Here is a 19,808-nt window from a genome sequence, read left to right on the forward strand (position 1 = left end):
TTTGCCTTTGCTCTGAGAGGCACAACTAGTGAATATTTATGCACAGCTACAGTCGGTTTATCAATAACTAAACAGTATTTTTATCCCATGGAAGGGAGGCAGCGGGAGGAGAGGATGTCAACCAGGGAGATTAAGACAGTCTGATAGATGGGCTAATAGGGAGCTTGAGAGAGATGAAGGAATCGGGGAGAAGGGTATTGCTTATTGCCGTTTTACTCTGAGGGCAGGAGGGATGATGGAAATGAGCAAAGTGAAATAAGTGGGAAGGTAAAGGTCAGACAGAGAGTGCAGGGGTAAGCGAGTGAAACTGGAAAGGAGAGATTAGAGAGCTGAAGATGAAACAGAAGACGTGGCAGGGGGGGATTAGCCAGGTGAAGTGTTAACTCTGTACCAGATCATGCCATATAATCGATTTTAATACTTTACATGTTTAATGAGTTTCCAATTATTGAATCAAAGCTGTCACAGAATATTCACTCTATTCTTTTATTGTGTGTTTTGATTAAATGGAGCTACAGCTTCATACAATGTTTTGTCATTTCAGGTAAGCATTTAGTTCCTAAATCATTCCTAAGATAACAGGAAAGGGATTAGACATGCAAAGAATTTGATGGCTGCCAAGCATCTTTGCTGTATGTGTCGTCGTGTTAGGGTGTGGGCGTGTGAGCTGTTCTGTGAAGATGAGGTTTTTGTCTTTGCTTTTGACACTTCTTCAAATCTTTTTACCCCCATATCAAATCTGACTCCTCTCTACACAGCAAGTAATTTTTTGATGAGGGATACAAGGGTGAGAAGACATGTTAGTGTCAGGGCATAAACAGATATATAAAAGGATATATAAGAAACAAACCCTTGATCCTCCTGCTGCAATAAAAAACTGTATTATATGTATAATTCATACACTAAATATTGATCCTCCTTCAAGCTAATTTTACCAAAAGTCCTTACAAAAGTTGTAATGATTCACACAGTCATTATTTTGCAGTGACAGTAACATGAGCAGAGCAGCCCAATCATCCTTTCCTCCGGCCACATCTTCTCCACGTCTGCTCCTGTGGGACTGTGAGGCATTCCCAGGGCAGATGGGACATTCAGCCCCTCCAGCATGTTCTGGAGCAAAGTTGTCCATTTGGCTCGTTTCTTTCCTCACTGTTTAGTGTCTTAGCTCCTCACAGGGATGTTTGGAAGATATGCTAGGATAGAGATGGTGCACACACAAATGTGTAAAAGTAATTAATTTGGGGGAAAAAAAACCCACATCAAACTCAACCAGATTTAACCACATCTAAAAAAAAGTTGGCTTGGACCGGTCCAAACTAATCTGAGCGGTTCCTTTTATTCAGGATTCAAAGTGAAACTAAAACACAGGGGGGAAAGTCACAGATGCTCTCTGTCTTCTTCACTGCACAATGGTCTTTCCCCTCCCATGGCTGAGTCCTTTTTACTTTTCACCATGAGTCCCCATCAACTGTGTAATGGTGTTAAGGCAGGAGGCAAAAACTCAGGGCCAACAGCTTGTAAAAGAATGTCACATTTACTAAGTGGTCAGAGACAGGAGCACAGTCCAAAAGAGATAAAAATAAAATTAAACCAAAAACATGAGTAAAGAGTCATGAGAAACAGTGCAAGGGATAAAGCATTGTTTCCTCTTCTAGACTGTGACAAATCACCAATAATACATAAGTCATTGTTAACTTAGTCATACTTACCGGGATCTGTATCCGCGGAGGGTTGCTTCGCATATTCCGTTCATAAAACAATTATCTCTGTCACTCTTGCATTCTGTGCATGCGTACTCCATCTCACATTCCACGTTAGTATTGGCAATTTCTCATCAGGATTTCCTAATTTGTTCGTCCTTGTATACTTTGAGAGCTGACTTGTCTATGTGCGGACATCCTCATATAACCTGAAGCTAGTTTCCATGGTTACCGTCTTCTTAGTTGTCTCTTTTGACCACAACAAGATCGCTCCACCAACTGGACAAGACGGTGTGCGACAGAGAGCATGTTGCACGGATTGAAACTGGAGGTGTACAGACCACCGCAGAAATGTGTGATGACGGAATTTAAGGCTGACCCCACTTCATTGTTTTGCTTCATTGTAGCTTTAGAGCTGCGCTTGCAATGCGGTTCTCAGTGCTATTTAGATTTGACTGTCCTTACAGACAGTCAGACCTTATAGGTGTAGCTGCACATGAGAGGGAACTACATTCATGTGCATGTGAACCCCAACAACACCCACTGACTGAACTAGAGAAACTAGTCAGCGAGGCAAACCTCCACCAAGACCACTCACTTTCCCACTCTGTCAATACACCCATCTACTTTACAAGGTTACCAATTGTTTTAACAATTGTTGGAATCAACACCAACACCAACATCTAATCATTTCTTCCTTGTGCCATAATCTACATCCTCAGGAAATTTAATTAAAATCTGTCCTTTCCTTTTTGAGTTATGCTGCCAAAAAACACAACCTCCTTGACAGAGGTAATTAATTCTTTGGGAAATATTCTGCGACAATCTGGCAAGTCGACTGAGCACAAAAATAAATGGTTCCCTGGGGAACAAGAACTGGGCAGCTACAGGTGAATAGTGATGTTCAAAGACAGTAAGAAGATGTATGAAGAAGTGTCAGAATGAAACAGGGAATATGACTAGTAACATGAGTAGAAAAGCTGGACGTAACAAACTAGTTACCAACTGATGCACCATGAGGACACTTCCACAGAACTTCCTGACCCACTGAAGAAATCACTCGAAATGTCATACGCTATTTCCTCTGTAGCGTTGATTTATCTTATCTAAAATATTTATCTCTGGTATTCCGAATCCATGATTGAATGGCATTGAAAAAAACATCAATACACTTTTTCTGTGAATAGCGATACATGCAGTAGCTGCTTTGAGACATGCAGTCTCCAGAGACTCTGTGGAGATTGTTTTGAGGGGCTGTATGTGTGAACACAAATGTTGTCATTCCAAGCCTGCCCTGGATATTCTACTACCAGCGTCTCTAATCTCTGGATAATGTCCAACTGAGCTTGTGAGAGAACACAGCAGGTTCCCCCGGTTCTCCAGATCCCCCTCTCATAAAACCTCTGAAGGTTCCCTTGCTCTTGTAAAGGTGTCTCACCCACACCATCTCCTGCTGCATTCATCATACACTATATGGACAAAAGAATTTGGCCACACCTGTTAAGTGTATAATTCTAGTGTTCCAAGCAGGCTTTTGGCTAGGCCCCTTATCTTCAATGAAGGACAATCTTAATACTTATACCAGTACGTTTTGGACAAGGCTATGCTTCCAACTTTTCTATTCCAACGTGACAGAGCAAGGACTACAAAGACATGGTTTGACGAGTTTGGTGTGGAAGAACTTGACTGACCCTTGACCTCAACCCCATCTAGCACCTTTGGGATGAACTGGAACATAGATTGCGAGCCAGACCTTCTTGTCCAACATCAGTGTCTGTCCTCATAAATGCATTACAGAATTAATGGAAACAGATTCCAATAGAAACACTGAAGTGTGGACACTGTTATAGCTGCAAAAGGGGAACCACCTTCATATTAAAGTACTGTATATATATATATATATACATATATATATATATATACATATATTTGAATATGTCATTACAGTCCCTGTTTGTGTAATCCAGTCATCCAAATACTTCTGTCCATATAATGTGCATCAACGGCAATTCCGAAGAACGTCTGCGCCTGAGTCTTTAGATTTTATCCAGAGTTGATGTTTTCAAACTGCTTCTAACACATGCCAGAAGATTTTCATATAGTGGAAAATAACACAAGAAAAAAGGGGGAGAAAAAAAATCAGGGATAATACATTCATTTTTATGATTTATTCATCATAAAATTCATCACATTATACACATCCAATCCTTTTCATTTTTATGAATAAAGAGTAGCTTAGGTCTTGTTTTGGAACTGTGGTGCCTGTTTCCATGGTAGTTTGTTGCCAATCTACTTGTACATTATTGCAGTCATGCAAGTAAACTAATATTCATGTGGAATAGGCCTTCAGATCGCAGGGTGTTTGCTTTCAGGGAAAGAATAAACTCACTTCGAAGCTCCAGAGGACACCTCCTTTTTTCTTGTTCATTCAGTTTCTAGGTCACTGTCTGCAGGGTGAAGGAGCGATGATGGGAAGAACCATTATTATGTGAGAGAATCCACAATGAGTTGTACGACTGTGGAGTCTCCTCTCAGTTTAACAAAACCTGACTTCGACAGAGATCAAGTTGTTACACTAAGGACAATCTGACCAAATGCATAAACTACCTCACTTGGCTGTGAAGGAGCAGCAGTTTCTCTATTCATAGCTACCACACCATTAAGAGAGAGTGTGTACCCTTAACATAATTTTTCTTCCTGCCCCTCATGCACCCACAGGAGTTAAAGGGCCAGATGTCTCAGTTACGGCCCCTTCTGTCAGTAGTGGAGCAGTACCGACTGGACCTGCAGACGTTGGCCACTCTACGACTGGAGCTCCTCAACCTGTCAATCATCCTGACAGCCATTCAGGAGGAGGTCGGGGCATACGACTACGAGGAGCTCCAGCAGAGGGTTCTACTCCTGGAAACCAGGCTACACAGCTGCATGAACAAATTGGGTATGTACAAAATGTATAGAAAAGGGGATGTAACACTAACTTGCTGTCACCTCAATTATTAAACACATTAAGGTGAGTTCACTCATCACCAGAAGCACCACTTAATCTGAAACCTTCCCTCAACTCACAATACTCAGGAGGATATTTTTAGTTATCTTTTTTGGACACTTGCCTTGCAATTCTTAACAGAATTTTACACACAATCTTTAGGATTAGGATTAGGATTAGAAATTTTTTGTAAACACACCAATTAGTGATAGTGAATTTGACCTCTGAATTTAACCCATCCTTATTACACACCAAAAGTGAACACACACACAAGCCGGGCGCAGGAGCAGTGGGCAGCATTTATCTGTGCCCGGGGAGCAATGGGGGATTGAGTGCCTTGCGACCTTCCAGTTAAGAGCCCGATTCCTTTCCTCTTGGCCTTGGGGTGTAAAGGTAGAGAGAGTCTGACCAAAGATGCCAGTGTATTGCACCGTGAGAACTGTGTGATCTAGCAGGGTTTATGCTACATAACCCCAGACTTCTCTGTAGCCGAGCGCATTTTCCAACTCACTTGCTGCTCTCTCATCGCCTCGATAGTTTTCATAGACTGCAGTAAACTCCAGAAATTAACACAAATTAATTGATGATATTCTGTCTGACTACCAAGGTCATATACACATACTGTACACCACTCAAATTTGATAAATCATTATTTTATTATTGAGTGGCAAGAAACAGTGTTCATATTATTTAATACTATGGATTAAAAGTCAGAGTGTCTCTGCATCTTTACGTCTTATCAAAACCTCGCCTAAAGACCTAACTTGATGTTCTAAAATCTAGGCTGAGGACCTTTTCTTTTAGGACACCCCTTTTATGGACATGGAGCCCAAGGAGAGACTAGCTGGTGCCTTATTGTCTTCTATTGTCTTGGTTTTTTAGCACAGGGACATGTTAGTTGCCGGTCTACTGCTGCCACGCTTTGTAGCTAAGGATTTCACACACACGTGATAAATTAAGACATTTGAACTTGAAGGCAGCAGTGGATATATATATATCCGCTGCTGCCTTCAAGTATATATATATATATATATATATATAGATATATATATATATATATACATTTAAGATTAAAGGGGTAATCTGAAATTTTGGGAATAGAACACGTTTTCTCTTTCTTGCAGAGAAAGATGTCAAGATCATTTAGCCTTTATCAGACAGACATGAGAGCGGATAAGTGTATTTGCTAAAACATGAGTCTGACAGGACTATACATAAGGACTAAATAAAGAAGTGGTGTATTTTGGCATATGGTGGTGAAAAATCAATAGTTGGGACTTACTGAGCTCATGCATAGACAGCATTAAAGTGAATTATGCAGCGAAAAGTGGTTTGATATACTCTCAGGGTTACTGTTTCATACTTTCATACTAAAGAAAGATGTATAGTGGCACATCACTTTAAGATCTGAGTTACATTGAAACATTTTTTTTACTTTGGGTCAAGGTTTGGCAGCTCTCTCACGTTGTCAGGGTTTTGATTAAAGAACAACAAACACAATGAAAAGTCTTCAGTCATAGTTGAAACTGATTTGAACGTCCTTGTCTTCCCGGTCATGACTCTTGTGTGTTATCGTTTTTTTGGAGGAGAAACATTTTTTTTTTTCCTGCCTGTGCTTGGGGCACAAACATATTTTTATATTAATAGATTTCATGAACTGCTCGTAAATGGAGTTGAGGTGACCAGGTGACCTTGACAGGCAACATCATTTACTCCAAACAAGAAAATATGAATACGTGACTCTCTTCATTTTCCCAGTTTGCATATTATACACACAAAACAGTGTTTTTTTGTCTCCATGGCAGAGTTAATAAGATTCATTCATCATTTGTCTACAGGTTGTGGTCGTCTGACTGCAGTTAGCGGTCCAATCACCGTGAGAGCCTCAGGTTCCCGCTTTGGCTCCTGGATGACTGATGCCATGATTCCCAGCTCCGACAGCAGGGTAGGTGTATACTTTACTGTGTGTGTGCGTGTGTGTGTGTGTGTGCATGGGAAGTGAAGCATGTGCTGTTAACATGGTCACAAGGACACCAATGCTCTATATTTGTCTTCAAGTATTTTTTCTGTCTCAGTCTCTCTCTCTGTCTTAATTTTAATGGCTCCGTTGTACACTCTGTCTCAGCTCACCCATTTCCTACAAATGTACACACTCCGTTCAGGGAGCGCACACAAAGCTAGTTGTCAAGGCGACTGTCTCCCAGTTGCCAGGTGTGATTTATATCGCCATGGTGACCCTTGCCTGTTCCCTATTAGAGCTTCTCCCTGGTTCCCTTGTGATGAGATGGAGATATACACAGCAGCGCTACCCCAGTTATCACTGTGTTCCCCAAAAACCTGTTAGATTATTATGAGTTGGGCCTCAATCCTGGCCCTCGTGTCTGAATGTAATAGACCTGTAATAATTGATTACTAAATGTATTTACTATTTTGATAATCAATTCATTAAGTGTTTTTTTTTGTTCCTCTTTGTGATTTTAAAGGGTTTACGAAACACAATTGTGAGACATTTTATGAACAAAACAACAAATGGATTAACCGTTATTGAAGTAATCATGAGTTGCAGCTTAATAGGAACCCATTTTTTTTCTTCCTCTGTCATCAAAGGTAGTGTATATGATGTCCTTGAATCAGTGTATATCATACAGTATATGCTGCAATAATAACCTGGTGAAAATGTATGATGCTTTTTTTTGAGCTAATGAAAACACTGTGTCCTCTGTATATGTTTACATGTGGTGTTTCTTAGCACAAGTACACTGTTTGTCCTTGAGGCTCAACAAACATGTTCCTTACTCAGAAAACATTTACAGAGCCCATTTATATTAAATGTCAAACCTGCATTGTGGCACACTGTAAGCCAGTGGTTCCCAAACTGGGGGGCATGTTTCCTGGTGGAGGACATGGACTTATAACAGGGGATGATGCACACTGCACTGCCAGCAAAGTAGGTCAGGGATGATAATGCTTTTGTCAGCATTCGGTTGTATCATCAAACTTATGTGGCAATTGTATTTGTATTGCACTTCTGAATTTATTCCAATTCTAAAAGTATTGCAGTTAAATTGTATAGATAATAAGGATTCTTTTTTCCTACTTAAACCATAATTGCATGATTTTCATGATTTCTTGAGACAACCCACAACGCATATTTGCAAAATCAGTGCACATCATGTCAATCAAGTCAGTCTGACATTGTTCTAAATCGAATAGGACAGTGGTACATAACATGTTACACTGAGCTAGAGCTGTAAAAAGATAAAATAAACTACCATCACCAATTTATTTGTATTTTAAAATGTTTGTATTCATTTCTTTAATTCATATTTAATTTGACACGTTTTATTTTACGTGTGTTGTAAAGCGACCTCGATAGTTTTGAAAGGCGCTCATAAATAAAATGAATTATTAGGGTTCGAGCAACAAGGTTGCAAGAAACCTATTGAAACTGGAAGGATTATTAGGGTTCGAGCAACAAGGTTGCAAGAAACCTATTGAAACTGGAAGGATTATTAGGGTTCGAGCAACAAGGTTGCAAGAAACCTATTGAAACTGGAAGGATTATTATTATTATTATTATTCTTATTATTCCCCCAAATGAATTGCCTTTTTGAGGCCTTTCCCATACCCCAAAACTCACCAATTTTTGTGACCGCATCAATCCTGGTGTAAATTTACGTCTGAAAAAGGTTCGGGGAATGTGCGGCAAAAATTGAATGTGGGAGGGGCCAATAAGTGCGGCGCCACCTGTCCAAATTCACCATGACCAACACAAATATCGCACATGCACGAAATTCGGTACACATGTGTAGTGGGTCAGGATGAAGAAAAAATTACATTATGACCATGATCCAAACCCAACAGGAAATCCGCCATCTTGGGTTGATTGGCGATTTTTTGGCGATTTTGGCGAATTCGCAGCAATGGTATTTGGACTAACTCCTCCTAGAGTTTTCGTGCGATCACCTTCAAACTTGGCGAGGTCCATGTGGACCAGTTGAGGAGCTCACGGTATCAAAAGTTTTTTCAAATGTCGCATGGCGCACGAGATAGGGGGCGGCAAAGTTCATGATGATTCTGATGTTTCGCATCAGAAAAACAAAACTCTTATAACTTTGCGATGGAAGGTCCGATCCAAACCAAACTTGCTACCATTGATGATGGGCCATGGCTGAAGACGTCTATGAAAAAACGGTGAAGTTTGAAAACAGCGCCTCCTTGTGGTGAAAGAAAATACACCAAAAAAAAGTTTTTTTACGATTTCGGGAATAACTTTTACACAGATAATCGTACCGCACTCAAAATTGGTGACAACGGTCAAAACACATGGTAGATGATGTGTGATCAATATGACGACAAATCGTTTAACGGTGTTGCCATGGCAACAACGCAAAGTCGGATTTTTGGGACAAAAAATCAAAGTGCTACAACTTCGCGAATCCTGGTCCGATCTGAACCAAACTTGCTAGGATTGATGATAGTCCGGCCCTAAAGACGTCTATATGAAAATATTCAATTTCGAAAACAGCGCCCCCTGGGGACAGCAGACAATATGACAGCATGTATTTCAATTATCTCCTCCTAGAGCTTTTGTGCGATCACCTTCAAACTTGGTGAGATCAATGTGGACGAGTTGAGCATCAAAAGTTATCAAAAGCTTTTTAAAATATTGTATGGCGTACGAGATAGGGGGCGCCAAAATTGGAGATAATAATAATTTTTCACAACAGACAATGAAACTCTTATAACTTCGCGATGGAAGGTCTGATCCCAACCAAACTTGCTCTAGTTGATGATGGTTAGTTCCTGAAGACGACTATGTTGCTGAAACGGTACATTTTGAAAACAGCGCCTCCTGGTGGTGGTAGAAAATTCTAAAAAAACAAACTGTTACAACTTTGCCAATCCTGGTCCGATCTGAACCAAACTTGCTGGGATTGATGATAGTCCGTCCCTGAACACGTCTATATGAAAATATTCATTTTCAAATACAGCGCCACCTGGTGACAGCAGACAGAATTACATTTATAGTTTTTGATGCTGCTCCAACAGGGATTGTTGTATCGACGTGAAACTTAGTATGTGGGACCCCAGACCCTTCCTCAACATGTCCGTAGAAGGTCACCTCCCTACAGGAAGTGGATCGCCCGAAACAGGAAGTAAAGTCTTACATTGTCCGATTGACACGAAACTAGATATGTGAGTTACGGGACCTTCCCTGAACATGTTTCTGGAGACGAACAGGAAGTCGGCCATTTTAAACAGGAAGTGCCCTCTAACTTTGCCGTACATTGTCCGATTTGCACAAAACCTTATATGTGACACCAGGGACCTGTCCTGAGCATGTCCGTAAAAGGTCACCTCCCTACAGGAAGTGGAACGCCCGAAACAGGAAGTAAAGTCTTACATTGTCCGATTGACACGAAACTAGATATGTGAGTTACTGGACCTTCCCTGAACATGTTTACGGAGACGCCATTGACCGAACAGGAAGTCGGCCATTTTAAACAGGAAGTGCCCTCTAACTTTGCCGTACGTTGTCCGATCTGCACAGAACCTTATATGTGACACCAGGGACCTGTCCTGAGCATGTCCGTAAAAGGTCACCTCCCTACAGGAAGTGGAACGCCCGAAACAGGAAGTAAACTCTAAGATTGTCCGATCTGAACAAAACTTGATATGTAAGACAAGGGAACTTCCCTGAACACGTTTACGGAGACGAACAGGAAGTTGGCGATTTTAAACAGGAAGTGCCCTCTAACTTTGCCGTACGTTGTCCGATTTGCACGAAACCTTTTATGTGACACCAGGGACCTGTCCTGAGCATGTCTGCAAGAGATGACCTCCCAAGAGGGAGGGGAATGCCCGAAACAGGAAGTAAACTCTAAGATTATCCGATCTGCACAAAACTTGATATGTAAGACAAGGGAAGTTCCCTGAACACGTTTACGTACACGCACTTGACCGAACAGGAAGTCTGCCATTTTAAACAGGAAGTGCCCTATAACTTTGTCATACGTTGCCCGATCCCCCTCGAAATTTGGAACGACATGCGCGGGGACGCCGCTGAAAATAACTAGTACTGAAAATAACTAGTACTGAAAATAACTAGTACCGCGCGCGGTGAATGAACGGGTGAGAGCGCGAGGCACGCGGGGAGCCGTGGCACACGGCGACCCGCGTGGGTCGGCTCGAACCCGTTCAGAACCGCGCGCGGTACTAGTTATTTTTAGGGTTCGAGCAACAAGGTTGCAAGAACCCTATTGAAACTGGAAGGATTATTATTATTATTATTATTATTATTATTCTTATTATTCCCCCAAATGAATTGCCTTTTTGAGGCCTTTCCCATACCCCAAAACTCACCAATTTTTGTGACCGCATCAATCCTGGTGTAAATTTACGTCTGAAAAAGGTTCGGGGAATGTGCGTCGAAAATTGAATGTGGGAGGGGCCAATAAGTGCGGCGCCACCTGTCCAAATTCACCATGACCAACACAAATATCGCACATGCACGAAATTCGGTACACATGTGTAGTGGGTCAGGATGAAGAAAAAATTACATTTTGACCATGATCCAAACCCAACAGGAAATCCGCCATCTTGGGTTGATTGGCGATTTTTTGGCGATTTTGGCGAATTCGCAGCAATGGTATTTGAACTAACTCCTCCTAGAGTTTTCGTGCGATCGCCTTCAAACTTGGTGAGGTCCCTGTGGACCAGTTGAGGAGCTCACGGTATCAAAAGTTTTTTCAAATGTCGCATGGCGCACGAGATAGGGGGCGGCAAAGTTCGTGATGATTCTGATGTTTCGCATCAGAAAAACAAAACTCTTATAACTTTGCGATGGAAGGTCCGATCCGAACCAAACTTGCTACCATTGATGATGGGCCATGGCTGAAGACGTCTATGAAAAAACGGTGAAGTTTGAAAACAGCGCCTTCTTGTGGTGAAAGAAAATACACAAAAAAAAAGTTTTTTTACGATTTCGGGAATAACTTTTACACAGATAATCGTACCGCACTGAAAATTGGTGACAACAGTCAAAACACATGGTAGATGATGCGTGATCAATATGACGACAAATCGTTTAACGGTGTTGCCATGGCAACGACGCAAAGTCGGATTTTTGGGACAAAAAATCAAACTGCTACAACTTCGTGAATCCTGGTCCGATCTGAACCAAACTTGCTAGGATTGATGACAGTCCGGCCCTAAAGACGTCTATATGAAAATATTCAATTTCGAAAACAGCGCCCCCTGGTGACAGCAGACAATATGACAGCTTGTATTTCAATTATCTCCTCCTAGAGCTTTTGTGCGATCACCTTCAAACTTGGTGAGATCAATGTGGACGAGTTGAGCATCAAAAGTTATCAAAAGCTTTTTAAAATATTGTATGGCGTACGAGATAGGGGGCGCCAAAATTGGAGATAATAATAATTTTTCATAACAGACAATGAAACTCTTATAACTTCGCGATGGAAGGTCTGATCCCAACCAAACTTGCTATAGTTGATGCTGGTTAGTTGCTGAAGACGACTATGTTGCTGAAACGGTACATTTTGAAAACAGCACCTCCTGGTGGTGGTAGAAAATTCTAAAAAAACAAACTGTTACAACTTTGCCAATCCTGGTCCGATCTGAACCAAACTTGCAAGGATTGATGACAGTCCGGCCCTGAACACGTCTATATGAAAATATTAATTTTCAAATACAGCGCCCCCTGGTGACAGCAGACAGAATTACGTTTATAGTTTTTGATGCTGCTCCAACAGGGATTGTTGTATCCACTTGAAACTTAGTATGTGGGACCCCAGACCCTTCCTCAACATGTCCGTAAAAGGTCACCTCCCTACAGGAAGTGGAACGCCAGAAACAGGAAGTAAAGTCTTACATTGTCCGATTGACACGAAACTAGATATGTGAGTTACCGGACCTTCCCTGAACATGTTTACGGAGACGCCGTTGACCGAACAGGAAGTCGGCCATTTTAAACAGGAAGTGCCCTCTAACTTTGCCGTACGTTGTCCGATCTGCACAAAACCTTATATGTGACACCAGGGACCTGTCCTGAGCATGTCCGTAAAAGGTCACCTCCCTACAGGAAGTGGAACGCCCGAAACAGGAAGTAAAGTCTTACATTGTCCGATCTGAACAAAACTTGATATGTAAGACAAGGGAACTTCCCTGAACACGTTTACGGAGACGAACAGGAAGTTGGCGATTTTAAACAGGAAGTGCCCTCTAACTTTGCCGTACGTTGTCCGATTTGCACGAAACCTTATATGTGAGTTACGGGACCTTCCCTGAATATGTTTACGGAGACGCCGTTGACCGAACAGGAAGTCGGCCATTATAAACAGGAAGTGCCTTCTAACTTTGCCGTACATTGTCCAATCTGCACAAAACCTTATATGTGACACCAGGGACCTGTCCTGAGCATGTCCGTAAAAGGTCACCTCCCTACAGGAAGTGGAACGGCCGAAACAGGAAGTAAAGTCTTACATTGTCCGATTGACACGAAACTAGATATGTGAGTTACGGGACCGTCCCTGAACATGTTTCCAGAAACAAACAGGAAGTTGGCCATTTTAAACAGGAAGTGCCCTCTAACTTTGCCGTACGTTGTCCGATTTGCACGAAAGCTTATATGTGACACCAGGGACCTGTCCTGAGCATGTCTGCAAAAGATGACCTCCCAACAGGAAGTGGAATGCCCGAAACAGGAAGTAAACTCTAAGATTGTCCGATCTGAACAAAACTTGATATGTAAGACAAGGGAACTTCCCTGAACTCGTTAACGGACGCGCATTTGACCGAACAGGAAGTCAGCCATTTTAAACAGGAAGTGCCCTATAACTTTGCCATAAGTTGCCCGATCCCCCCGAAATTTGGATCGACATGCGCGGGGACGCCGCTGAAAATAACTAGTACTGAAAATAACTAGTACCGCGCGCGGTGAATGAACGGGTGAGAGCGCGAGGCACGCGGGGAGCCGTGGCACACGGCGACCCGCGTGGGTCGGCTCGAACCCGTTCAGAACCGCGCGCGGTACTAGTTATTCTTATTATTCCCCCAAATGAATTGCCTTTTTGAGGCCTTTCCCATACCCCAAAACTCACAGATTTTTGTGACTGCATCAATCGTGGTGTAAATTTACGTCTGAAAAAGGTTCGGGGAATGTGCGTCAAAAATTGAATGTGGGAGGGGCCAAAACGTGCGAAGCGACCTGTCAAAATTCACCATGAACAACACAATTATCGCACATGCACGAAAATCGGTACACATGTGTAGTGGGTCAGGATGAAGAAAAAATTACATTATGACCATGATCCAAACCCAACAGGAAGTCCGCCATCTTGGGTTGATTGGCCATTTTTTGGCGATTTTGGCGAATTCGCAGCAATGGTATTTGAACTAACTCCTCCTAGACTTTTCGTGCGATCACCTTCAAACTTGGTGAGGTCCCTGTGGACCAGTTGAGGAGCTCACGGTATCAAAAGTTTTTTCAAATGTCGCACGGCGCACGAGATAGGGGGCGGCAAAGTTCGTGATGATTCTGATGTTTCGCATCAGAAAAACAAAACTCTTATAACTTTGCGATGGAAGGTCCGATCCGAACCAAACTTGCTATGATTGATGATGGGCCATGGCTGAAGACGTCTATGAAAAAACGGTGAAGTTTGAAAACAGCGCCTCCTTGTGGTGAAAGAAAATACACAAAAAAAGAGTTTTTTTACGATTTTGGGAATAACTTTTACACAGATAATCGTACCGCACTCAAAATTGGTGACAACAGTCAAAACACATGGTAGATGATGCGTGATCAATATGACGACAAATCGTTTAACGGTGTTGCCGTGGCAACGACTCAAAGTCGGATTTTTGGGACAAAAAATCAAACTGCTACAACTTCGCAAATCCTGGTCCGATCTGAACCAAACTTGCTAGGATTCATGACAGTCCGGCCCTAAAGACGTCTATATGAAAATATTCAATTTCGAAAACAGCGCCCCCTGGTGACAGCAGACAATATGACAGCTTGTATTTCAATTATCTCCTCCTAGAGCTTTTGTGCGATCACCTTCAAACTTGGTGAGATCAATGTGGACGAGTTGAGCATCAAAAGTTATCAAAAGCTTTTTAAAATATTGTATGGCGTACGAGATAGGGGGCGCCAAAGTTGGAGATAATAATAATTTTTCACAACAGACAATGAAACTCTTATAACTTTGCGATGGAAGGTCTGATCCCAACCAAACTTGCTATAGTTGATGATGGTTAGTTCCTGAAGACGACTGTGTTGCTGAAACGGTACATTTTGAAAACAGCGCCTCCTGGTGGTGGTAGAAAATTCTAAAAAAACAAACTGTTACAACTTTGCCAATCCTGGTCCAATCTGAACCAAAGTTGCTGGGATTGATGATAGTCCGGCCCTGAACACGTCTATATGAAAATATTAATTTTCAAATACAGCGCCCCCTGGTGACAGCAGACAGAATTACATTTATAGTTTTTGGTGCTGCTCCAACAGGGATTGTTGTATCCACTTGAAACTTAGTATGTGGGACCCCAGACCCTTCCTCAACATGTCCGTAAAAGGTCACCTCCCTACAGGAAGTGGAACGCCCGAAACAGGAAGTAAAGTCTTACATTGTCCGATTGACACGAAACTAGATATGTGAGTTACGGGACCTTCCCTGATTATGTTTACGGAGACGCCGTTGACCGAACAGGAAGTCGGCCATTTTAAACAGGAAGTGCCCTCCAACTTTGCCGTACATTGTCCGATCTGCACAAAACCTTATATGTGACACCAGGGACCTGTCCTGAGCATGTCCGTAAAAGGTCACCTCCCTACAGGAAGTGGAACGCCCGAAACAGGAAGTAAAGTCTTACATTGTCCGATCTGAACAAAACTTGATATGTAAGACAAGGGAACTTCCCTGAACACGTTTACGGAGACGAACAGGAAGTTGGCGATTTTAAACAGGAAGTGCCCTATAACTTTGCCATACGTTGCCCGATCCCCCACGAAATTTGGATCGACATTCGCGGGGACGCCGCTGAAAATAACTAGTACTGAAAATAACTAGTACTGAAAATAACTAGTACCGCGCGCGGTGAATGAACGGGTGAGAGCGCGAGGCACGCGGGGAGCCGTGGCACACGGCGACCCGCGTGGGTCGGCTCGAACCCGTTCAGAACCGCGCGCGGTACTAGTTATTATTATTCTTATTATTCCTTAAAGTAAATCGCGTTTTTGAGGCCTTTCCCATACCCCAAAACTCACAGATTTTTGTGACCGCATCAATCCTGGTGTAAATTTACGCCTGAAAAAGGTTCGGGGAATGTGCGTCAAAAATTGAATGTGGGAGGGGCCAAAACGTGCGAAGCGACCTGTCAAAATTCACCATGACCAACACAATTATCGCACATGCACGAAATTCGGTACACATGTGTAGTGGGTCAGGATGAAGAAAAAATTACATTATGACCATGATCCAAACCCAACAGGAAATCCGCCATCTTGGGTTGATTGGCCATTTTTTGGCGATTTTGGCGAATTCGCAGCAATGGTATTTGAACTAACTCCTCCTAGAGTTTTCGTGCGATCACCTTCAAATTCGGCGAGGTCCCTGTGGACCAGTTGAGGAGCTTACAGTATCAAAAGTTTTTTCAAATGTCGCACGGCGCACGAGATAGGGGGCGGCAAAGTTCGTGATGATTCTGATGTTTCGCATCAGAAAAACAAAACTCTTATAACTTTGCGATGGAAGGTCCGATCCGAACCAAACTTGCTATGATTGATGATGGGCCATGGCTGAAGACGTCTATGAAAAAACGGTGAAGTTTGAAAACAGCGCCTCCTTGTGGTGAAAGAAAATACACCAAAAAAAAGTTTTTTTACGATTTTGGGAATAACTTTTACACAGATAATCGTACCGCACTCAAAATTGGTGACAACAGTCAAAACACATGGTAGATGATGCGTGAGCAATATGACGACAAATCGTTTAACGGTGTTGCCATGGCAACGACGCAAAGTCGGATTTTTGGGACAAAAAATCAAACTGCTACAACTTCGTGAATCCTGGTCCGATCTGAACCAAACTTGCTAGGATTGATGATAGTCCGGCCCTAAAGACGTCTATATGAAAATATTAAATTTCGAAAACAGCGCCCCCTGGTGACAGCAGACAATATGACAGCTTGTATTTCAATTATCTCCTCCTAGAGCTTTTGTGCGATCACCTTCAAACTTTGTGAGATCAATGTGGACGAGTTGAGCATCAAAAGTTATCAAAAGCTTTTTAAAATATTGTATGGCGTACGAGATAGGGGGCGCCAAAATTGGAGATAATAATAATTTTTCATAACAGACAATGAAACTCTTATAACTTCGCGATGGAAGGTCTGATCCCAACCAAACTTGCTATAGTTGATGATGGTTAGTTGCTGAAGACGACTATGTTGCTGAAATGGTACATTTTGAAAACAGCGCCTCCTGGTGGTGGTAGAAAATTCTAAAAAAACAAACTGTTACAACTTTGCCAATCCTGGTCCGATCTGAACCAAACTTGCAAGGATTGATGACAGTCCGGCCCTGAACACGTCTATATGAAAATATTCATTTTCAAATACAGCGCCCCCTGGTGACAGCAGACAGAATTACATTTATAGTTTTTGATGCTGCTCCAACAGGGATTGTTGTATCCACTTGAAACTTAGTATGTGGGACCCCAGACCCTTCCTCAACATGTCCGTAAAAGGTCACCTCCCTACAGGAAGTGGAACGCCTGAAACAGGAAGTAAAGTCTTACATTGTCCGATTGACACGAAACTAGATATGTGAGTTACGGGACCTTCCCTGAACATGTTTCCGGAGACGAACAGGAAGTCGGCCATTTTTAACCGGAAGTGCCCTCTAACTTTGCCGTACGTTGTCCGATTTGCACGAAACCTTATATGTGAGTTAAGGGACCTTCCCTGAATATGTTCACAGAGACGCCATTGACCGAACAGGAAGTCAGCCATTTTAAACAGGAAGTGCCCTCTAACTTTGCCGTACATTGTCCGATTTGCACAAAACCTTATATGTGACACCAGGGACCTGTCCTGAGCATGTCCGTAAAAGGTCACCTCCCTACAGGAAGTGTAACGGCTGAAACAGGAAGTAAAACCTTACATTGTCCGATTGACACAAAACTAGATATGTATGTTACGGGACCTTCCCTGAACATGTTTCCAGAGACGAACAGGAAGTTGGCCATTTTAAACAGGAAGTGCCCTATAACTTTGTCATACGTTGCCCGATCCCCCTCGAAATTTGGAACGACATGCGCAGGGACGCCGCTGAAAATAACTAGTACTGAAAATAACTAGTACTGAAAATAACTAGTACCGCGCGCGGTGAATGAACGGGTGAGAGCGCGAGGCACGCGGGGAGCCGTGGCACACGGCGACCCGCGTGGGTCGGCTCGAACCCGTTCAGAACCGCGCGCGGTACTAGTTATTAGGGTTCGAGCAACAAGGTTGCAAGAAACCTATTGAAACTGGAAGGATTATTATTATTATTATTCTTATTATTCCCCCAAATGAATTGCCTTTTTGAGGCCTTTCCCATACCCCAAAACTCACAGATTTTTGTGACCGCATCAATCCTGGTGTAAATTTACGTCTGAAAAAGGTTTGGGGAATGTGCGTCGAAAATTGAATGTGGGAGGGGCCAATAAGTGCGGCGCCACCTGTCCAAATTCACCATGACCAACACAAATATCGCACATGCACGAAATTCGGTACACATGTGTAGTGGGTCAGGATGAAGAAAAAATTACATTATGACCATGATCCAAACCCAACAGGAAATCCGCCATCTTGGGTTGATTGGCCATTTTTTGGCGATTTTGGCGAATTCGCAGCAATGGTATTTGAACTAACTCCTCCTAGAGTTTTCGTGCGATCACCTTCAAACTTGGTGAGGTCCCTGTGGACCAGTTGAGGAGCTCACGGTATCAAAAGTTTTTTCAAATGTCGCACGGCGCACGAGATAGGGGGCGGCAAAGTTCGTGATGATTCTGATGTTTCGCATCAGAAAAACAAAACTCTTATAACTTTGCGATGGAAGGTCCGATCCGAACCAAACTTGCTACCATTGATGATGGGCCATGGCTGAAGACGTCTATGAAAAAACGGTGAAGTTTGAAAACAGCGCCTCCTTGTGGTGAAAGAAAATACACAAAAAAAAAGTTTTTTTACAATTTCGGGAATAACTTTTACACAGATAATCGTACCGCACTGAAAATTGGTGACAACAGTCAAAACACATGGTAGATGATGCGTGATCAATATGACAACAAATCGTTTAACGGTGTTGCCATGGCAACGACGCAAAGTCGGATTTTTGGGACAAAAAATCAAACTGCTACAACTTCGTGAATCCTGGTCCGATCTGAACCAAACTTGCTAGGATTGATGATAGTCCGGCCCTAAAGACGTCTATATGAAAATATTAAATTTCGAAAACAGCGCCCCCTGGTGACAGCAGACAATATGACAGCTTGTATTTCAATTATCTCCTCCTAGAGCTTTTGTGCGATCACCTTCAAACTTGGTGAGATCAATGTGGACGAGTTGAGCATCAAAAGTTATCGAAAGCTTTTTAAAATATTGTATGGCGTACGAGATAGGGGGCGCCAAAATTGGAGATAATAATAATTTTTCATAACAGACAATGAAACTCTTATAACTTCGCGATGGAAGGTCTGATCCCAACCAAACTTGCTATAGTTGATGCTGGTTAGTTGTTGAAGACGACTATGTTGCTGAAACGGTACATTTTGAAAACAGCACCTCCTGGTGGTGGTAGAAAATTCTAAAAAAACAAACTGTTACAACTTTGCCAATCCTGGTCCGATCTGAACCAAACTTGCAAGGATTGATGACAGTCCGGCCCTGAACACGTCTATATGAAAATATTCATTTTCAAATACAGCGCCCCCTGGTGACAGCAGACAGAATTACATTTATAGTTTTTGATGCTGCTCCAACAGGGATTGTTGTATCCACTTGAAACTTAGTATGTGGGACCCCAGACCCTTCCTCAACATGTCCGTAAA

General features: G+C 42.4%; 1 protein-coding gene across 4 annotated transcripts in view; it reads left to right on the forward strand.

The window, feature by feature from the left end:
* The window catches only part of LOC131467657 (noelin-2-like), a 53,378-nt gene that overhangs the window by 19,452 nt on the left and 14,118 nt on the right, over positions 1 to 19,808 (forward strand). For all 4 annotated transcript variants that reach the window (XM_058641684.1, XM_058641686.1, XM_058641685.1 and 1 more), the window contains 2 exons: positions 4,419 to 4,638; positions 6,525 to 6,631. In XM_058641684.1, the coding sequence (XP_058497667.1) occupies positions 4,419 to 4,638; positions 6,525 to 6,631 (327 nt within the window). The remainder of the gene's footprint in view (positions 1 to 4,418; positions 4,639 to 6,524; positions 6,632 to 19,808) is intronic.

This window comes from Solea solea, chromosome 10, assembly GCF_958295425.1.
Source record: "Solea solea chromosome 10, fSolSol10.1, whole genome shotgun sequence".
NCBI classification, from domain to species: Eukaryota; Metazoa; Chordata; class Actinopteri; order Pleuronectiformes; family Soleidae; genus Solea; species Solea solea.